Genomic DNA, 22134 nt, shown 5'->3' on the forward strand with positions numbered 1-22134 from the left:
TTTCGAAATGTTACACAACTTTGTGATGATATATATATATATATATATATATATATATATATATTAAGCGGAAGTGCTATTCGAACCCCTAACCCGACTTTTAAATCCTGCCCTTATACTTCAGTCAGTCAGTCAGTCAGCTACAACGTGGGACAAGACACATATATGCATCGGTCCAAGTTGCCATACCTCATTAACACAACAAGATGAACACCGGATTCATTAAAGTAGTTAATTCAGAGGTGGTAATATATAAAAGAAAGATTGCAATAAGAATATAGTACAGGAAGAAAGAATTAGTTCGTAGAAAGAAAGATATGAAGCGATTTTCATCTCTTAGTTTAAGGGAAGACAGAGAGTGTATACACCGATGCCATTGTGATCGATTCTGAGCGATGTCACCAAGAGTCTAACCACTGGTTACGATAGTCACGCGGACCCCAACCAAGTAGTCTGCATCTCCCAACATGGCTCAGACTAGAGGTTAGTGACTTCAAGCACTGATGCCACGTTTTGGTTTGGCCACCCCTAACTTTTTTCCAACCATCTCCAACACCGGTTAGCATTGCGCGTCGTGGTAATCGGTGTTCGGGCATACGTATACTTATACTTTTGAGATTTAAGTGTCATCACAACCAAATTTATAGATCAGGTAAGTTGAGTAATGAATTGAACACTTTGCGAACTGTTCACTTGCTGACCCTGCAATCATAATCATTCTTCGTAAACAATGAATCTGATTTTTCAATCATAGTTTCAATATAAAATTCAGAAACTTCTGGTTGGCTGGTATTCGTTGCCTTCATGAGGAATGATATAAAACCGGTGGCTAAATTTGAATGGATTATTGGCTTACAAATGGGAATAAGTTGTATGTTACTTCAATTAGTCTTGATTGTTCATAATCATAGGGAGTGAAGTAATCGAGTATGTTGACAACTACATATATCTTGTAAGTCTCAAGCCCTGACGGGTTGGTATCCGACGAAATCTCGATACGGATTCAAAAAGCTCGTTCGGCTTTCGTCAATTCGCGTCACTTTCATTGTAGGAGGGATGTCTGTCTGCAAACAAAAGGGTTAGTATACTATATACCAGTCCTTTCTGTATCGGTTTACGACTGCGGGACACGATCTATGGAAGTAGAAAATATTTGAAGGCCGTAGGGTTTTGATTATTGACTCAGACCTGTCAAGTTTATCTCATTGTAGATCTTGAGTCCTAGTATTCCTTCATCCATAACTTTTCATTTTGTCTCTTCGAAATTTACTTTCAATGTTCAGTCTTTCTCATTATCATTACTACTACAAATTACTTTGATTCCTTTACTATTCACCTTGTTAGTTTCGCGTCATCATGCTAATCCGGTATAACAGCTTGGAATATTCCCCAATTTCACCATATTCTTTGTTGATTAAGACTGACTGAAATTGAACTAGTATGATATTCTACCACCTTTTGCGTTATCCTCTATTACATTTTCACTTCCTTATCTTTAAATAATTAGTTTGTATTAGACTCAAGGTGACTAGACCAACACACCGTGCTAATCTATTCAGTCACTGAGAGTTAATATGAAACAGGCTATAGTTTTCAAACTTACTATTTGTAGTCCGTAAAATAATCCAACTCTGCTTTGAGAGATATTAAGTGAAATGGCTGAAAATTATCAGACACAATGTAGCACACAGATGGATTCCTTCCTTATCTTTCTCTCTAAACCCTAGAACAAAGAAACATTTCAATTTTTCCCTCATCTTGTTAATTTCCTATTCTTACTATGTTTATAGTGAAGTATAATAATTTAAACAGACTCTACTTTGTTTACGCCTGTCTCATTAAGTGTTTGCAGTCTATACTCATCCTTCAATGTGTATTTATACTTTTTTCTTTCAATTACTGCTAGGTATAATTGTCGTGTTGTTGTTTGTGTGCGTATTTTCTACTCTTATTTCTTTATTTTGTTTTCTTTTAAAAAAATGAATTAAGTTGGCAAAGCTTCTTCCAAAGATAGTGGTGTTGATTCGTCCACTGTACTCTACCCGAAACAAGCTGTACCACCTCCAGTCTATACAAATCTCATTCAATTGGCTCATGCAGCACAACGTAAATTTTCCATGTCACAATTACCAATTGTTCATTCATATGAAAATATAGATAGTACATTAGATAGACTTCGTTATGCTAAAACTGATATGACCAATTGTCAACAACAATTTGTTCATCATCAATCATCAAGTCGTAATTCAATTTCTACAAATCCACAACAATATCATTATACAACAAATGCTTCACCGAATACTACTAATATTAGTAATACGAATAATTGTAATTGGTCTGCTTCAGATAGTTTAAATAAACTTGATTTAAGTGATTCAGCTGTCAGTCAAAGTTATCATGATGAAGAAAGAAAGTATGCTAATCCTTCAACAGTATTAAAACCTCAAGTTGACAAATTAGCTAATAGTACAAGTCTATCTAATTCATGTCACAGTTCAAAAAATTGTCTGGATACTGTTTCAATGTCTGATGCCACTTCTACTGCTAATTCTACTTCAGTTGTTGCTGGTAATAATGAGTTACATTCATATCAAAGAAGTGGAACAGATCCATTCAGTATGGAAATGGATGAACTTGATCAAGTTATGCCAGGTAAAATTAATTAGTTCTAATTACCTTTTTTGTCAGCTAGGGGTCGTGGAAATTGTTGAATTTCATTTAGATCATGAACCGATTAATGTTAGATCACCATTGAAAAACTGGAAGTACTAGACGGTCGTTTCGTCCTAGTATGTAACTTCTCAGCAGTGCGCGTCCACAACCCCGGGTACGGAAATCGAACTCACAACGTTCGGTCTCTCGCGGGAAGTCTTGACCTCCAGACATTTGAGTCGACATTACACAACCTTTATATGTAAAACTGTGAACAAGATTTATTTACACCACAGTCGAGCTAATCCGTGTCATTTGTGATGCAGTTACCGATTGAAAACAATCGAAGACTGTCGCACAATATCGTGGATTGACTGAAGTTAGACATTAACACCATTGAATACCAACTCAGAGGTCTAGATTTCAAGACTTTTTGCGCGAGGCCGAACATTGTGAGTTCGAGTCCCGTATCCGGGGTTGTGGATACACTGTTGAGTAGTTACATACTAGAACGAAACGGCCGTCTAGTACTTCCAGGTTTTTAATGGTAATCTAACATTAATCGGTTCATGAGTTCAATAAAAATATTTTAACTTATGTTTATGCTTTTGCCGTGTTGTTGTTAGAAACTGATCACAAAACGTGCTGAAATTCTACATATTTGTAGTCCATTTACACAACTAGGTAAACTCTGATTATTTTGAATGGTTATCCTCTCTGAATTGACGGATTGATTGAATCTAATTTGCAAATGGAATCTTTCGATTCATTTTAATACAGCATTGAGTATTGTATTCTGTCAGTTACTTCGTAACTTGAATGTCCTACATCATATTATTGTTACTGAATCCCCATGGGTAAAATGATTATTAAGATGAGTGGTGTCATAACTTTTTTATAGATAAATATACTTGGTTGTAATATCTTTTTTTGGTGTATATTAATGATACCCTGCCATATTCAATGTCTAAGCAATATAGACCTATAATGAAGTATCAACTTAATAGTGATAGGTTCTATCTGCAGAAGACTGATGACTACGTTAAACTTAATAAATAGAGAAATCCAACAAAATATCTTTCTGTCAATTCCCAAATTTTCAATGAACATTCTATGTCAATATTTTTTAACAGAAGTTCTAATTTCTACAGATTAACTTAATACTTCGTTTTGAGAATAACATATGAGAAATTGACATGATTTATCAATCTAAGGTTAGACATATTGTTTAACTCTCTGTTCTGATAATTCTGTTTCCTTAATTTAGTAAATTTTATTCAACTGACATCAATTTGTAAAGATCATGTCATACAATTTTCTATTAATCTTCTTACATGTAAATTATGTACAATTATTTTCTTTACACCACATAACTATTGTTTATTTTCATTTGTCTTGTTTTCTTATCTCTCCGCTCCGTTCTGTTCCGATCTACTCTGGGTTTGTGCTCTTTTGTTTTCTCCATACACTATGGGTGTGAATGGATTGATTTCGCTCATCTTATACTGCGTTTGCCTCTTTTTTGTTAACTGATTAAATGGTTTTTAATTAAAATAACCACTTTATATATATTAACCGATCAGTTAATAACAGTAATACTATGACGCTAAATAGAATGTTTTCAAAATGTTTACACAATCAACCAACTGGCACATTACCTAGTCATCAAAGATCCTTATCAACCCGAAAACATGTTTCATCAGTTAACAGTTGTTTCTGTGTTACTAATGCTGCTGAGTTACCAAGATATAATGAACAGAATTCTTTCGCCAGTTGTTATCACCATAACAATGAAAGTATTTCTGAATCCGTTGTAAGTGTAAACTGTGAACAAGATTTCTTTACACCACAGTTGTATGTTCAGAAAAAATTAGTCGGTGAAGAAAATCGCAACAAACACTCACCTTGTCTTAGTCCTTCCGAATCTAATGTGGAAAAAATACTTGGGAATGGGATTGATCATGATGATCATCCACCTCCTAACCATAGTTTGTTTGTACAACAAACTTCATGTAGCCCAATCAATTCTTCAGTTTCTCCTTCTGCTGACAATAGATCACCACCTCCAATTCAGCCAAAACCTGTTCATTTAAAGCATCATCAAGCAATAAGTCAATATCATATCAATCGAAAAACAGCACCTCGAATGTCACGTCCATGTCCACCGCCTCGAACTTGTAGTACATTAAGTTCTCTTGGTTGTTTAGCAATGACATCTGGTGTTAGTATGCCATGTGATTTGAATATGCCCGATCCATCACCATCATCATCGTTACGTTGTAAAATTTCCCATTATATGAATGATGATTTTTATGAAGGTAATTGCTCTGCCAAGTGATTAAAACTTCTTTCCTATACTTCTTAATAGGATTAATCATGCAAATTCTTCATCCTTAGTTATTAAATTTCTTTTAGTTTACCTGATTCTTCATTTTATACTTACATTTAACTGACTATCTTGTCATTCTTTTCACCGATAACACATTGAAATCTATTTGATTCGCTTCATTCATGCACTTGTTTGCACGCCTTTTTTCAATGCTAAAATATACAGTTTAATCATATTTATTCGGTTTACTTTTTTCATTTATTAACACTCATACTAATGAGGGGAATGGTGTTTTCCGAGTTTGAGCAATATAATATAGTTTTTTTTTCTTTTAAAATAAAAATAAAATAAAAACCTTTAACTCCTAGATATATCTGTACATGCTCTGTAGTTGTACATCTGTTAATAATGCAGCTATTCTAAGTTCTTCTTGCTTCACTGAATGCACTGTTCAATGTTGATTTTCTTTTTCACTTGTATCGAAATTAATACACAAATGTATTGAGTGCTTAATTGAGTATCTATTTACTTTTCAACATTTACTAGTATTACATAATATTACTGTCTTAGTTTTACTCATTGTATAAATATCGTTATTAGTATTAGTTATATTCATAAAATTATAGATATACGTTACATATCATATGGTTTAATAATCCTATAAAAATGTGTCATTACATAATCCTAGTTTGAATAATTGAATTTACAACGGTATATAATGTAATCTATGAGAGCACATGTAACATTGATTTAATAAACTGATAAAGAGACTGAAAACCATGAATTAATTTAATCATATGAGGTAAAATTAAAATATTGTTCATCTTCATAATCACTTTTAAAACTCACATTAATATAATTAAAATAACCACCAATATCCTTCATCATATCATATCATAAGATTTATTACACTCAAAAATGTTCATGAGTGTAAATTTGTGCACGAGCAGGTCCTTTCTGATGGAGTTTTGTTTTCTGAGATGGATGGTTTAGTTGTGGAGCTTTCATCGAGGTCTACAGGACAAGCTGTGAACCACATGTGGAGAAATTCGAACACTTCACTTCTACCTGAAGTTTGTGCTGATGATGTCATTCAGAAGAACGATGAAAGCTCCACAACCAAACCATCCACCTCAGAGAACAAAACTCCATCAAAATCATCCACCTGAGCTACAAATGTCCACTATCTCAAGTGGGTACTTTCATTTCACTGTAATCTTCCTTTGATCTAAATTACCCTTAAAAGAGTGATAAATCAGATAATGAATATATACCTTTTTTTTAACGAAAAACAGATATAATAGCTTCTTTGCATGTTTCTTGAACATACATGTTATCATTTTCAATAATTCAAAGTAATCTTTATGTTAAAGAATTCTTATCAAGTAACAAAGTTGATTACAATACATTTCTTGAGTAATTGAAATGATTATATCATAAACTTACATAATATAAAGGGATAGTGTTTTTTATAAAACCTAGGATTCCTAAGCCGACGATTCTTACATTAAGCATAATACTATCCAAGTCAAATTACAAAAGTGTACAGTTTTACAATTTGAATTAGTTCTTAGACTTGTTTGATGTTGATTGTCATGAGTAGAGATGACATCATCACCTGAATCCCAAGAACTGTATTTTGCGTTTATGAAGTATGATATTTATTTGTTTTTTAACAAGTGCTGAACAAACGAATGAAATTTAGCGCGATTAAATAAAAATCTTACAAATGAACTAAATGCGTTTGTAAATCTCCACTTGTTGACGTAGGTAAAATATCTTCAGCTTTCTCAAAGGAAAGGAATACTTCACGTTTTTGCTATTGTTTTCACCATACTGAACTATTTCTTCTGTGTATTACTGTAGGTATACTTGCATAACAAAATTAAATACATAACTAAGTAAACTGAACCGCTCTTATAATCACTTATTAACAACTCACCGTAATATCTGTTTCAAAAGAACAGTTTCAAACCAAGAGTAGTATCCGGTAAATTGAAGTACTACTTTGTTCCACTTTTCATTGACATTTTGTAGATCAGTTAAACACTGCTGTCATATAATGTAGTTTGACTGTATTTGACCGTTCATATGCATCTTTTTTGGATCTGGTAGCTTTTAGTCGAATGAAGAAGGGATTCATACTGTTTATTATTAGCCAACAACATTATTATACTATGTTAAGTGTTAAAATTACTTATGCAAACTCTTTACATTTAGAGAAAAATGTTGACTATCGATAAACTCCATTCTCGTTCACTATTTTGACCTTGCACCTGGTAACCAACCAAAACGAAGCGTGAATTATTATTTACACTATCGTAATTAATTATGGAGGGCGTGTTTCGGTATTGTCGTAATCACTGACTACGATACACTCAGATGACAGACTACGTAAAGTTTCTCCTCGACCAAGATCTATTGATTGATGGTAAATTGCTATTTCGCATCCCTTTTTATTTTCTATTGTATGTCTCTGTAAAACAATTAACAAAACTCTGGTTTTTCCTATCCCCAACACAAATTTTTGAGTTCTTGCTATATATATATCAGTGTTAGATTGGTTCCATGGGTGTATGTTCGCACTACAACAAGACCATTGATTTGCTCTGGTTAATTTTATTGTCTTTCCACTTTCCTATTATTGTTGCTATGGTTTATTACACTTTAAAGAATAATTTCTTAGAACTGTGATTTTATAGAGATGATCACCTGTTAATTATTAGAAAAGAATTATACCAGAGATAATGGTAATAAGTGGGCAAATATATTGTGTAGTTCTACACATATACAACACATGTATTAAAGATTTACTTAACTAAAGGATTTCTTCTAATTAAGTGGGAGATCATTATCGTAATTTTTACATGGAATGATGTATGCTCTACAGTTTTTGATTTGAATAAATAATCATGATTTATATTAATTCCCGATTATATTTTCTTGGTGTAAAATCTGATACCATTGTCCCACGAATTTCATTCCACCTCTGGGATATATATATATATATCTTTATTGATTAGTGGTAATATAGACTACTTCTGTTTTGTAGTATATAGAGTTTCAAGTGTTTTAATATCAAAATTTTCATCATTCCGTGAAATTTTCACGAAAATAAAACATGAAGAGGTAGAGATCAGGAAAGAAAAAATAATACCTAATGAAGTTAAAGTATGAAACAAAACTCCTGATAATATTTTCATTTATGGTATAAAGACCAATTAATATAGGGAAGTGTGTATGTTTATTGAAATGTCCATTAATTTACTACATTGCATAATTTTATTGGTTTCTTGTCTTCACATTGACATATAAATTCAAAATATTTTTTCTAGATCTAAAGTTAGTCAGAGTACCATCGAAAACTATAGAATATTGGACAGCTTTTCAACAATGCTCACTCATGACTCCATAGCATGTTTAAACCAAGGAAATATAGAAAATTCCTAATGCTTTCAGACTAACAGATTGTAATCCTATGCACTAAATTTCCAATATTGATCAATTGGTAGTATAATGTAATCATCATCTAATGATATGTCTATAAATGTGTAGCGCTGAAGAATTTCAAACCGTAACAAAATAGCTGTTCAGTGCTCTTTGAACTTCAATAAGTTTTCAGCGAATATCAGTTTGTGGTGAAAGTTATTCCTAGTAAAATATATATCCTAATTATTTGACAATGATGCCGACGTGACTAGTTCTAATCTATAGGGTTTAAGATGTTTCAGAATTGAATTACTTGTATTTATATGAAACGATGTGCATATACAGTGAATGAGGTTTCACATCAAGTTTCTTACTTCGACGCTTGACACTGGTTTTCTAACTGCTTTCTAGTTCCTAGAAACCTCTTACAATTGAGCCTCTAACAGAATTTTCAAAGTAGAGAGTACGAACAGAAGCTTTACTGTTAAAGCTAAAATTTAACTTCAGTAAATATGAATATTTTAGGTTTATGTATGATCTTAATCTTTTAGAAGCTTTTTGAAATTAATGACAAAATCAGTAATAATCTAGTCAGTAATCCATCATTTTTGTAGAACTCTGTTTCTTATTGAATATTGATTCTATAAAGCGTTTTCAGCCTTATCTCAGCTCCCGAAAACATATCTGAGAAATTCTTGAGGACTTCTAATAGTATAATAGCATATGTAATGTTGTATGTAATTGTCAAGTATACAAGGGAATATATAGATGAACTGGGCTACTAAGATATTTGGTGGAACTTGGGAAGACTTTCAGGATATTTCTGCATTTTTAAAGTTATATATATATATATATATATATATATATATATATATATATATATATCCTACCTATTCGACTGACATACATATCACAAATCTCTTATACTCTTTATTTTTCTGTTTTTTTCTAAAGTGCAATAACTTATTTCTTCTTAATTTATTACACAAACATTATTCAAATACATTACACAATGTTGTTGGTTTGTTGTTTTCCCACTTATATTTTATAAATGTTTATCAAATATTGATGATTCATTTACATTCATGTAATCACATTGGCGATTCCGTTCAGACATTATGCGTTGATTGTTTTTGTTGTTGTCGTTGTTGTGGTTTTTATTGGTCTACACGTTCTTTCATAGAGACTCTTGTGATTAGCGTGTTTTGTCGCTTTATTTGTTTCTGTTATTCACTTTTTGTATTGGTATTGATAGTTAGCTTTAAGTCTTGACTGACATATTTCACTCCAAAAAGAAAAAACCCAACAACGACTATGCTAAATGAACTAGATTTTTATAGTTTTGTATACCATCGATTTGATAGCGACATTTTTTCTTTAAAACTTGAAACTATGCATAAACATTTCTGTAATTGTCAACTTATCAGATATTAATGCGGTCACAATTACATAGGCTCTTTGAAATTGACATTTTTACGATGATGAATTGTGGCTTGTATACGACTAAATCAATAACTCTCACTGCCATTGTTTACCCTGAATTGTAATGTAAAAGTCTCGTTTGTTTATCTGTCTCGTTTACTGCTTATCTTTTTCTTTCCTTTCTTTCAAACAATGATTCCTTCACATGTTGGGTTTTTCTCTTTTTGTTTACTGTGCTAAATTGTGACAGTTTGATAGAATGGTTTGTTTTCTCTTATTATAGGTTTTTTGAATTATTATTATTATTATTATTATTATTATTATTATTATTATTATTATTATTATTATTATTATTACAATTTAGGATTCATTTCGCTATTAATTATGGTTAGAAGAAGCCAATATCGTTATAATAACACCATTGAATAATCACAATGACAGGTTTAGTAATGTCTGAAGATATGTGTTGCTATACTGGTAAGAAATTTGTAAGCTGTGTTTAAATCAGTATCCAACACTTTTCTCTGATGAATAAAATCTCTAAGTAATACCATTCTTATCTAAATCAATAGGATATCAAGCATTTTAGGAGTATTCGGGTTACATCACTTACTGTACTACGACCACACATTAACTTGATGACTGCAGTAAGCTAACATACCGTGATTTTTCTAATGATCATTTCAATTTTCTTATGTTTTAACTAATTCGTTGAATTGTTTGATAATTATGGCATATGACGAGTCGACTGAAGTTGAATATGTAAACTACCGGGTGTTTCGGTGTAGTGGTTTACTAATGTCGTACTTACTGCTAAGTCTAAAAGTCTTTGGTTCGGTTCTTAGCAAGGTTATGGATACACATTACTGATGTGGAGTCATTAACCATAACAAAACGGCCGTTTGAAACGCCATGGCTTACACTGGTTACCTAGATAATGTCAGCTCTTGAGAAAACTTCTAATTCATATTTTTCTATAACACATTTCTGTCATGATCCGAAATAATTTTCTTTTTTATGTACAATAAATCGACAAATAAGAATCCTGTTTGTTCTTTGTATGGTAGTAGTAGTAGTAGTAGTGTGGTGTGTGTTACTGATATCAACAGATATGAATTGTATGTATCGCCAATCGAAAGTGGAATGCCTGGCGGCAGAAGGTTGAGGAAATCGAAGAAAAGTGAACGAGAACAAAGAATGGTTGCTATGGCAATCAAGAAACAACAAAGTATGACACAACTGATGGGTATTTTGCAAGTGAAGTATTTACTGTATGGTTCTCAGATTTTACCAAGAAATTCTGTAATACTGCATTAAAATACATTTGGTTGTCCCCATTTGTGTTCTCGTTCACTAAAGTATTTTTACATGTTCCATTTGTCTATATAAATATCCGTCTGTGGCTGTTAATTTTTAAAAGCTGATTTATTCAGTCCATGTTTAATTGTAAAAATTCAATTTTCAATTTCACTGCTGATCAATCATATCAAGTATAAGTAATTTTGGAATCTAGGGTCCTATTAAAAATAAAAACTTTATTCCAAAGTATATTGAATGTTCCTTTCAATTGACTCATATCTTGAAATACAAATATTTGGCAGTTATAATATTTTATTTTACTGTCTACTTGTGATTTAATGTGGAATCTTGTACAGTTTTTCATTATTCCTGAATGTGAATTACTATTCTAATTTCTAGTCCAAAAATGTCTTTCATTTTTAGTTTCAAATTTGAATTTGATGTAATTAAATGTGAATTAGCAAAATGTTTGGAATTCGAACAGATACATTTTTTTTAGAATAACACATAAAAACAAATAATATTGTTTTACAATTAGATTTTATGAGGTTTTAATCTAATATAATACAATAGTAGTATATTTTATGTATCTATGACAATTATTGAACCAATCCAAACAATTTATGAGTTGATTATAACAATAAAACTGTTTAGATAACTAGACATAATCAGTATAAAGTACAAATTGATGATGAAGTGATATACATTATTAACAAACGTACATAAAACCAAGTTACTTAAGATGAACTGAGATAAGCTGTTAGGATTGATTAACTATTTCTCAACTATTTTTACACAACACATTTTCTTTTAGTAGAAACACTCGATACCAAACTAGCATTGAGTCTCGAATTCGGACTACCACAACACCTACATCAGTTACGGCAGTTGACTCTGCTGATATAAATCTTTATTTCCTTGATTGGTAGTATTTGTGTTGTTTTGTATACTTTTAGTTTAATGACTTTATTAAGAAACTTTCGTTGTCATTCTGGACAGCATCATCAGTGATTAATTCACGTAATAATGAGCAATTTAAGTATTCCACAAGTTTTAAATTATTATTATTATATTTTCATTTAGTGACCTGTATTTTATATCGACACTATATTGTTTCATTATGAAAAGAGAATATATTAGATAGGTTTATTTTTATAGTTTATTACATGTACAATAGTCATAATCATTATATTAGATATTAGTTTTAAAGATATCTAATATGTACTCTATATTACTTGTAAACTATTCCGATAAATTCTCAAGAATTGTACAACATTTTTGTTGATGAGCTCAGGTCTTATTTGTTAAATATTCGAGTATAAAATTAAACATTGTTTTTATAGCTTCATATCAATTCCCCCCTCCTCCAACCAATCAAGTTGGTAAAGCCTAGTAGGCCCTTCTGGAGAGAAACTGGCTACATCGAAGCACGGCACAACTATCGGGGCTAAAATAGCTGTTTTTGCAATTGGTTGGAGTTTTCCCCGTAGGGAGCAACCCCGTACATTCCATGCACCAATTTTGTGAATTTTTTGTCGTTTTTCGATCTAGGAGTATTTGTGGGTTTCGTAATCAGTTTGTGGGGATCGGCTGAATGAGTGATTAGCCCATATCTCTACCACTTGGGTTACCGCTGATTAACGTCAGCGGGACTGAGTCCCATTATCCAGGAGGCACGCCGAATGAGTCTGGTTTTGCCTCCTTCACATAAATTTTAGATGGATTTATTGCCGAAGTATTAAGTCTTTTTAAAAAAATTAGTATTTAGTAAGTATACGATATTTCTCAGCAGTGCGCATTCACGACCCCACACTCTAGACTCGAACCCAGGACCTTCGGTCTCACGCGTGAATGTCTGATCTCTAAACCACTGAGCCGGCATCCAGTGGTGTTACTGTTTAACTTCATTCGATCCATGTCCCTGCGTAACCCTTCATCCATTGTCTCAAGGGGATAACTGTATCATATCTGACAAGGATTGAACACCAGTGGTCACAGTTTCTCACTAGAAGTCCAGGTTTTCAATGGTGGTCTAACTTAGATCGACTCGCGAAATCAACTGTGAAAGTTCTACAATCTCCACAAATCCCCATACTGATGAATATATGATGCGCACTTATTTTGTATTGTACGCATCTAACGTCATAGGCTAGCTAATTAAAATGTATATATTATTCACTGATAAGTATCAAATTGTTTTTTGCATATTTCATATATATATATATATATATATATATATATATATATATATATATATATATCAATCCCACATCTTCTTGATCCTTCCCAAATTTGTTGTAAAATGATAATTTCATTTTTTTTTTTTGTTTACACTTAACTAACTACTGAAACACAATTAAATTCATGTATAATGTAAACAAATAAAGAATGAAATTAATTACAGCATACAATGGAATTCACATTGTACTTTATTGTTTTCTCTCTACAGCCTAAAACATACAAACTAACTAAGCTTAATTAATTTCGAAATTTTTCAATGTATTTTTGAATTTGAGCGGGTAAATATGAATTGTCCATCAATAATGTATAACTTAGTTATAAGGGAAATAAAGTTTGGAATTTCAAGTTTTAACAGTTTTTATTTTGGAAAAATATGATTAACTAAAGCTTAGAAATCATTTTCTTCTTTCCTAATTATTGTGGTTTAATATCTAAGTATGGAAATGACCGAAACAGTATGTAATCAGTATTTCATATTTGTTGAATTAGAAATATGTACTGCTATTATTATTAATACTATCATAAAGGAATAAGGACGTTACTAATTGGGAAGAGAGGGGGTGCATTCCAACAGTAGTTCAGTTAAAATGTACTTGCGCCTATTTTTCTTATGACTTAATACAATATTATATTGGATTATAGAAATTTATAAAATGTCCATCTTTAATGGAAATTTTTCTTTTCTTTATGCGAATGTGACGCTTTTTTTATTCAATGGTAAGGAAGTATTTAATTGTAATTGAATTATAAAAATGATTTGAGCATTAATATCCAATAGAGTTGAATTCAATTATAAGTTTATGACAATCGAAAGTAAAAAGATATTATGTATTTCATTTCTTCTTTTTCTTAAAGAAAAAAACCCAGACTTAATTGACATCTTCAACCGTGGATCATTTTGATTTTTTATCAATAAAGTATGATCAAATTCAAGCGCAGTATTTCTTTGAAATTTATTTCAATTTTGTTCAAATTTATATGTTTGTATCGTTCTGATCCTTTTCTATATTATTTGCATATGACAAAGACGTATATCTATTACAAATTCATAATAGCTAGAGGATTGTTAATAGTTAGGTGTTAGAATGCCTTTTATAAACTTTTTAAAAGTTTACCATTGAATTGAGCACTTATTATTTATCGTCATATTATCATTGTAGGTACTTTTCGTTCTGTATCCCTGACATATATTTATCTTCACAGTCCAAATGTTTTATGGCTTATCGTCTTGCTTTCAGACAAAAATATTAGATTTGTTAAACTTTTAAGCCAATAATCGCGTTTGGTCCACTATGTAGATAATCTGCGTTCAGTATATTTTTTCTTAACTGTTTTGTGTAGTTATAAAATGAAGTGCTTAACGTGCAACTCTTAATTAATATCCCACAATATCTATATTTCATTAGTACATGCAAGATATACAACTCAGAGCTTATTCTACTAAGATATATTCATTTTTAGAACTTTACACCTCATTTAGTAAGTGTAACCCATAAGTCTTTGAAGTGGGTTGAAATCACTGCTTATTTAATGTATTTATTTCAGATTCTTATCTCAAAATCCCTCATATAAGAGAAGCAGTGGCTTAGTCCTTGCAGCATTAAACTATTCTAGTCTGAGGTCCAAACTTCACTTACTCTGGTTGAGGCAACTGGATGACTTCACAAGTCCTTACATAGAATACTCTGTCTTCAAGCCAAGTACACAATCACCTACACTTGGTTATAAAGTTTCCCGTTAATTATTCATCAACTCGTACAACTGATTAGTATCCTTAACTCTTGTTTAATAATCAATCACACGTAAAAGTAGTGTAGATAATCAGTCGATATCTGGGTTTTTTTTCAAACCTCCCTGTTTTTTCATACTTCTCCAGCATTTCAAATAAAATTTATCGGATTAGTTTTATTAAGTTCATATTTCTTGAAGCGAAACTGTTTGTTAAGTGTTGAAATGCTTGTATTGTGCTACTCTATGTGCGATTAGGAATAAATGTGACCTCTAAAACTATTGTTTGTCAATATGGGAGTTGAGAAGATTGTGGAATCTTATTGGAATCACCAACCGATCTAGGTCAGGCAACTACTAGAAACCTAGAATCACTGAACAACTGTTTCGTCCTAGCGTGACTTCTCAACAGTGCACTTCTACGACCTCACCACATAAAATAAAACTGAACAACATTTCCATTATTTAATTTCATTCATTAATAGTATGGAATGAATGATAGATCGGTTTAATCTTTGTTGTTGTTATTATCTATATTGTAATAAAGCATTGTAATCATATTATTATATATTTGAAGATCTTAAATACATTATAAACTAGTCATTTTTCTATACTATAACATTTTGATCAGATATTTCATTTGCGTTACTTAAATCTAATTTAATCTATCAATTTTGTATTGAGGCACATCTATACTGCATAAAATGTCACTGAAATTCACTGAAACTAGACTAACGGTTTTTCATCCCTACAAGTAAATGAAGTCCTCAATTTAAATTACAGCTTTCAATCTTGTCCGATGTACCCTGGTTTTAATTGTTGGGTTTTAGTACAAGTCTTTTTAAATCTAAATATACACAAGTCTTATTTTGGTTATTGAGTTTAATTGTATTAGCGTTTATACTGAAAGCGTTAGATCATATGTAGGTAAAGCCTAGTGATTTCGACATTCAATGTTCAACTAATTAATTGTTTATTTAAACTATGTCTCATTTACTAAGGCTTTATTATTCAAATAAAATCACTTATAATTTAACAGTAGATGTTTTCTATGCCTTGTTAAATGAGCTTGTTCATTATCCATTTATTTGCGTAATAACATTACTTAGGATTATTATTTCTGCACTGTTATTAAATCTTTCAAATAGAAACAATCCATTAGATATCGGATTCTTTAAACATATAATAATATACCGTCTAAGCTTCGAAATTTGACATCAATGTTCTTTAATATATCTTCTATATATATATTACATTCTTCTCATGGATAAAAGTTCTGTTTACTTAAGGATTATTAGTTATTTATTCACTTACTTCCCTTTGATATGTCTGTCATTAATCTTAATAAGGTTTAGGGAAAAGAAAGTTGGAAATTGTTAATTGAAGAAATAATTCTTTTCATAAATGCAAGTAGCCGATCTTCAATCTTTCTTCTTAATACAGTATCAAAATAATTTAAATATTTTCTTGTAGACTAGATTACTTCACTACAATAATACATCTAGTCAGTATTCAATTTGTTGTTGGATTTTACGGTGTTGAATGTTATGAAAAAAAGATGGGGTATTATTTGTGCAGCATTAGTACTATTGTTTTATTCACCAATAGATTTTTGTTGTACATACAAAAGCATATGTGAGTTTTCTCCTTCTCTCTCTCTCTCTCTCTCTCTCTCTCGTTGGCTGTTCATAATAATCGATATAATACATTTATAGCTCTCTACTCTGATTTATACAATACTATGTATATCGTAAGAAAACGATATCGACCTAAAACTAACCATTATTTCCAAAAAAAACTATTCTTATTTTCTCAGTGTATTTGTGTTCAAGTAGTATTGTTTAGTCCACTCCAGTTTAGGTAAATGCATAGCTTCACAAGTACTTACATAAAATAATCCGTCTTCAAATACACAATCTTTCGCACATATTTATAAAGTTCCACATCCAATATTCATCAACTTATATTTCTATTGTTGCAATTTAATTGAGTATGGTCAGTACTTGTAAAATAATCAATTCCACAGTTAAAATCACTGTAGATAATCAGTTGATACACTTGGTTGTTCTATCTTTATTTGTATTGCTTTGATGAATAATTGATTTCAGAACATCCATGGCTTTTCTGTATTTTTTCTTATTTAAACCGTACAGTAACATTTAAAGGTGTATTGTAAGAAAATAATGCTAACCTAGCACACTGTTTTGCATTTTCCACATTCTCTTGGTGTATCGTATGTGTGTGTGTGTTACATATACATTAAAAAATACACGGTGAAATTATCAATTACACATGTAGTCTTTTTATTTTGTTATCTAAGCTTTCAGTAATATCCCTGTGCTTTTTTTCCAATTTTTTTCGTTAGATATAACAAGCAAATTGCATTCCATGTACATTCTTGTTTTTTTTCTCCTATTTTCATTTCTTTTGTTTGTTTTTAAACAAAAACAAATCAATCATTTTAGGATCTAGTCGTGGTTCATCACTTACAATGGCTAGTTCAACAACAAATGATTCATTGCCTAGTTCAAATGGTAGTCCAGCGTTGACAAGTTATAACGCGAATCAAAATAGTACACAAAGATCATTTTCATCAAATCCGAATCCAATGACCAGCAATGAACAACAAATATTAGAGGTTAGTTAACAATCTTCCACTAATATTGTTGCGTTTTTGTTTAACATTTAAGAAGGTGGATGGCATTTCAAACTTGAAAATAATACATTTTGAACTGACTCAAAAGTTGATTATTCAAATATAGTACAATATTTAATTCATTTGTTTGTATATCCTTTTTTTTATCATCGTAACAAAATAATTATAAATTTATAACCTTAAAGCCCCCTGGTGATGAAGTTATTGAAAACAATTATCTACTCATATATTCCTTATTTCTAAATATTCTACAAAGAATATTAAATTCTGTAAATTGATTCATTTGATAAACTACAAATCTATTGATGAATAAATAAAGATTTGAGAAGCACTTCATATTATTTTTCTAAATGTATTGAGCACTGAGTAGTGACCAATGTCATATATGTCCAATCCTTCGTAGTTCTAGTCGAATTCTATCGATCAAGTGGCATTGTGGCTTAACTTTCATTTCAGTCATACAGGGGGTTTATTGCGGCTCGAATAGCACAGTGGTAACGTCTCTGAGTGTGAAACTGTGTGATACGGGATTGAATCCGGCAGGTAGCATCAGTTCCCTCAAGATTACAGCTATACCTTCCTGACTAGTATCAAATAGCACGAAGCCCAGGTCAAGTAGGGTATCCTGTCAACTACCTCCATCCACCACCATTTTGTTTTTTCATATTTGGCAATTTTGCAAATATAAAACACTCAAACTCTGTTACTTCTGTATATTTAATCGTTTTTACAGCTTTCAATGACTTTTACAACATAAGGACTGATTTACGATTAGATCATTTGCAATGTTTTTAATTTTTATTAATTTGTAAAATATTATAACTGTTGTTTATGTTATGAAATATCTGAATGATTTAGAAATCCAGCCTTCTACCTAGAAGTCATCTCTTTCTGTATGAAAAACTACTAATGGTTTGTGATCTTCACCAATTCTTAGTTAATTTTCAAATTATTTATATCTAAGTATTATGTGTGTTGTCATTTTTTCTAGCCGAAGCTTCCAGTTGAATTGCCGCATCACATGTTGACTTCTTAATTTTAGCTTATCTCAAAAAATAAGAGAGAAACTTTATTCGTACTTGTCCACCCAGATAAATATCTGCAAACTTAAATGAATTGATGCTTACTAATGAGAAATGCTACTATTCAACGACTGTTCTCATTTTATAAGTAGATCTTGTGTATTGAATAAGCACAACTTAATTTAACAAGTTTTCGTCCAGATTTTAATTACAAGTGCTGAATAATCTATCCCTTTACTAACAATAATTTAACTTTCTTAAGTCGTATCACATAGTTTCTTCAGGTGTTAACGGATTTAATGGGACAATGAAAATCGGGTTAATTAAACATAACACTTATAAACATATGTTTTTTCAGTTCTTGTAATCTGTAAGCTCAAAACGTTAGTTTTCAGTTCAAACGCCCTGTTATATATATATATATATATATATATATATATATATATATATATATATATATATATCTGTTTTCTGTGGGTAACCATCCTGCTTTTGATGCTCACTAGAAGTACAATATGTAGCATTTCTGTGCATTTTTCTGCTCATTAGTTTGTCCGTATCATCTTCACTCGGGACTTCACTGTAATCATTTAAATCCATTTACATATATCTATGAACACACCACAGTAGCGCATCCCTACTGGCCAGATGAAAAAAAGCAAACAAAGTGAGAGTTAGTGCTCGAAATGAAGTTCTCAGTAAAAATTATGCTCGTATATCCAACATTCACTTACTAAATGAATGGGAAAGTGCTAGATACTCCACTCATATTGAACACTAAAAGGTAGGTGCTCTACAAGCTCACGGACATATATCCCATCCTTATCTCTTTTATTATATTGACTTAAACTGACTTACAAATAGTGATACTACTTATTAGTGACTTCCATATCTTTGAAATTTGTGATTGACTGGGCTAAACTTCCATTCATTTCTTTCCAAAGCATTTTAAGGACCATGAAATTATGTTCACATATGAAAGAAAAGATATGATTACCTATAAATTTTGCTTAAATCCTTTTCCCTCATCAATCTCGTCATTAAATCGAACTTAAGATATCGAACTGACTTTCTATGTAGTTATCATCAAATAACATTTATGTATACTATCCATTTTCTGTAAGTTAACTGGAGAGTTATATTTGATTCCTCTCCAATCAATTTTGTCATTTTTTTTACGTTATTGTATCTATTCCTAGAACAAACTACACTATGCAACTTCTGTAATCAAAAACCAGTCTCAATGCTCTACTACTCCAGGTCAAGTGTTCAATCTGTTAAGACAGTCCACATTGGCTAGTAATCAAGTTTGCATAAATAATCATCAAACTAACACCGATCTACAAACCATCCCTGGGACAACGGGTGTTCCAAACGGAAATGCTCCAACTCCTCCCCCTCCCGCTCCCCCTCCACCACCACCGCCTCCACCTCCTCCTCTACCTATGTTTTTACCAGTATCGCCAAATAATCTGTCAACACCTCATCCATCACTAGAAGAAACAACTTGTCCAAAATATTCCGGTAAGAGTTTGATAGTTCTCGATGATCTGTATGTGTGTAAATTCTTCTTTGGTTTAACTATTTAATCATGTAGGCTGAACTATATATAATAATTTTTAAAATCGAACCCAGTGTGTATATTTCGGTCCAAAGAACGTTGTATTAGGGATAAAAGTATTCAATTATTTTAATCTGATAAGGTAACTCTCTCTGACTGTTAGGGTTAATGTTACTTCTACCCAGGTTTTCAAAATGTAAATATATAGGCTAGAATTCGAACTTGCCATATATTGATTGATTTAAACAATAACCCACCATTTTGTTTTCGATCATTTGTCACAGTTAAAAAGAATTGAATGAGGTCAAAAAATAAAACTTAGAAATGCCAATAAACACAAGATTTATCCGAACAAACAGAATGAATACAAATGCAATAATGTAATTTATTTTAGATCATTTCTTTGATTTGCTGCAACCATTATACTGGTTTTGACTAGTAGGTTTTTATCTACCGTAGCGTAGTCAAATAGCTTATTTTCTTCGACTAAGGCAAATAAGCTATTTGGCTACGCCTTGACTCTATAATCGACATTTTAAGAGACTCCTTTAATAGAACGATAAATTCAACAAAATTTCGGACAATAATCTTGTTCTTACTGAACATCGAATACATTCATTACTGAAATAATTTATAAGAAGTGCTATAGTGTTACGAGATTCCAGAATCGTTAGCCGATCGTTCGGAAGATTAGAACGAAAATCAATTTAAAAAGAATTCTTCAGTAGAGCTACAGTCTGCTAAGTCGCACGTAACATAGAGAATGAAAAAGAACTAGAGAAATCACATTGTTAGGAAAGAGAAAGTTTTAATAACTATATTTACCAAAGTGAGATATTTTAAGGTTCGATGGCACACTCGTAACTTACTGTAATTTTATAAGAAATTTCGAAGCTTAATTGCCTAGTCCAGAATTTCGACGGTAACGTAAAGACTGCTACTCTCCAATATACCTTTCGTTATCGTAAAGCACTAGAGATTTCGGAGAAATGTTTTGGAACATAGCATGTTGTCAGATGGTATCTTGGTTTCACTTAAAGAATGTGAGCTTAACAGTAGTAGAAGACGCCAATCTCAAACTGTTAATTGGGTGTAACGCATCAGTCACATACAATCCGAAATAGACGATGTTTGTTTTGAAATATTGTATTGCAGAAGTATAATAATTTAGTACCGATTATACAACCTGAACTTAAGCAATATGCTAATCTCACTATTAACCATCTATCCATGTAGTCAAGCTTGTCAAACACTTTTTAAAAAAAAATTGATAATTGTCTGCCTTTGTCGTGTGATTTTATTTATTTTTAATATATTCACGTATAATTTGTTTATTCACTTTGGAAATCTGTACAACGGATGGTCATTCATCATCTATGTCTACATCACTTTTAACTACTTTCTACTATCAACTAGTTTGTTTTATGAAGAATGTAGATTCAGCAAAAACATTTTTTCTTTTCCGTTCAGACATTTAAATGTAATGCATCAATGACCACTTCTTTTTTCTAGGTTAGAAAAAATAAGGAGAATTATAGACCATTCATAATTACATACTTTTCATACAGGCTTAAGCTCTTTTTGCAATATAAGTGTATTTTTCAATATACTTTCTTTTGATTAACTAAGTATAAATTGGGAAATATTCACAAAAGTTTTTTATTAAGACGAAAATGAATAATACATAACTATTGACTGGTCACTGAATAGGGATGGATCATGGTTATGGCCAATAGTGTGCATTGTGTTTATCACGCATGTCGTAATCAGGTTAGAGTTCATTCCCCTATCAACT

At 31.3% G+C, this 22134-nt stretch overlaps 1 protein-coding gene across 1 annotated transcript in view; it reads left to right on the forward strand.

The window, feature by feature from the left end:
- The window catches only part of MTSS1_1 (Metastasis suppressor protein 1), a 39646-nt gene that overhangs the window by 12626 nt on the left and 4886 nt on the right, over positions 1 to 22134 (forward strand). Inside the window, exons 7-10 of the mRNA XM_051212244.1 lie at positions 1990 to 2652; positions 4236 to 4970; positions 17566 to 17738; positions 19978 to 20302. Of these exons, the coding sequence (XP_051072400.1) occupies positions 1990 to 2652; positions 4236 to 4970; positions 17566 to 17738; positions 19978 to 20302 (1896 nt within the window). The remainder of the gene's footprint in view (positions 1 to 1989; positions 2653 to 4235; positions 4971 to 17565; positions 17739 to 19977; positions 20303 to 22134) is intronic.

This window comes from Schistosoma haematobium, chromosome ZW, assembly GCF_000699445.3.
Source record: "Schistosoma haematobium chromosome ZW, whole genome shotgun sequence".
NCBI lineage: Eukaryota > Metazoa > Platyhelminthes > Trematoda > Strigeidida > Schistosomatidae > Schistosoma > Schistosoma haematobium.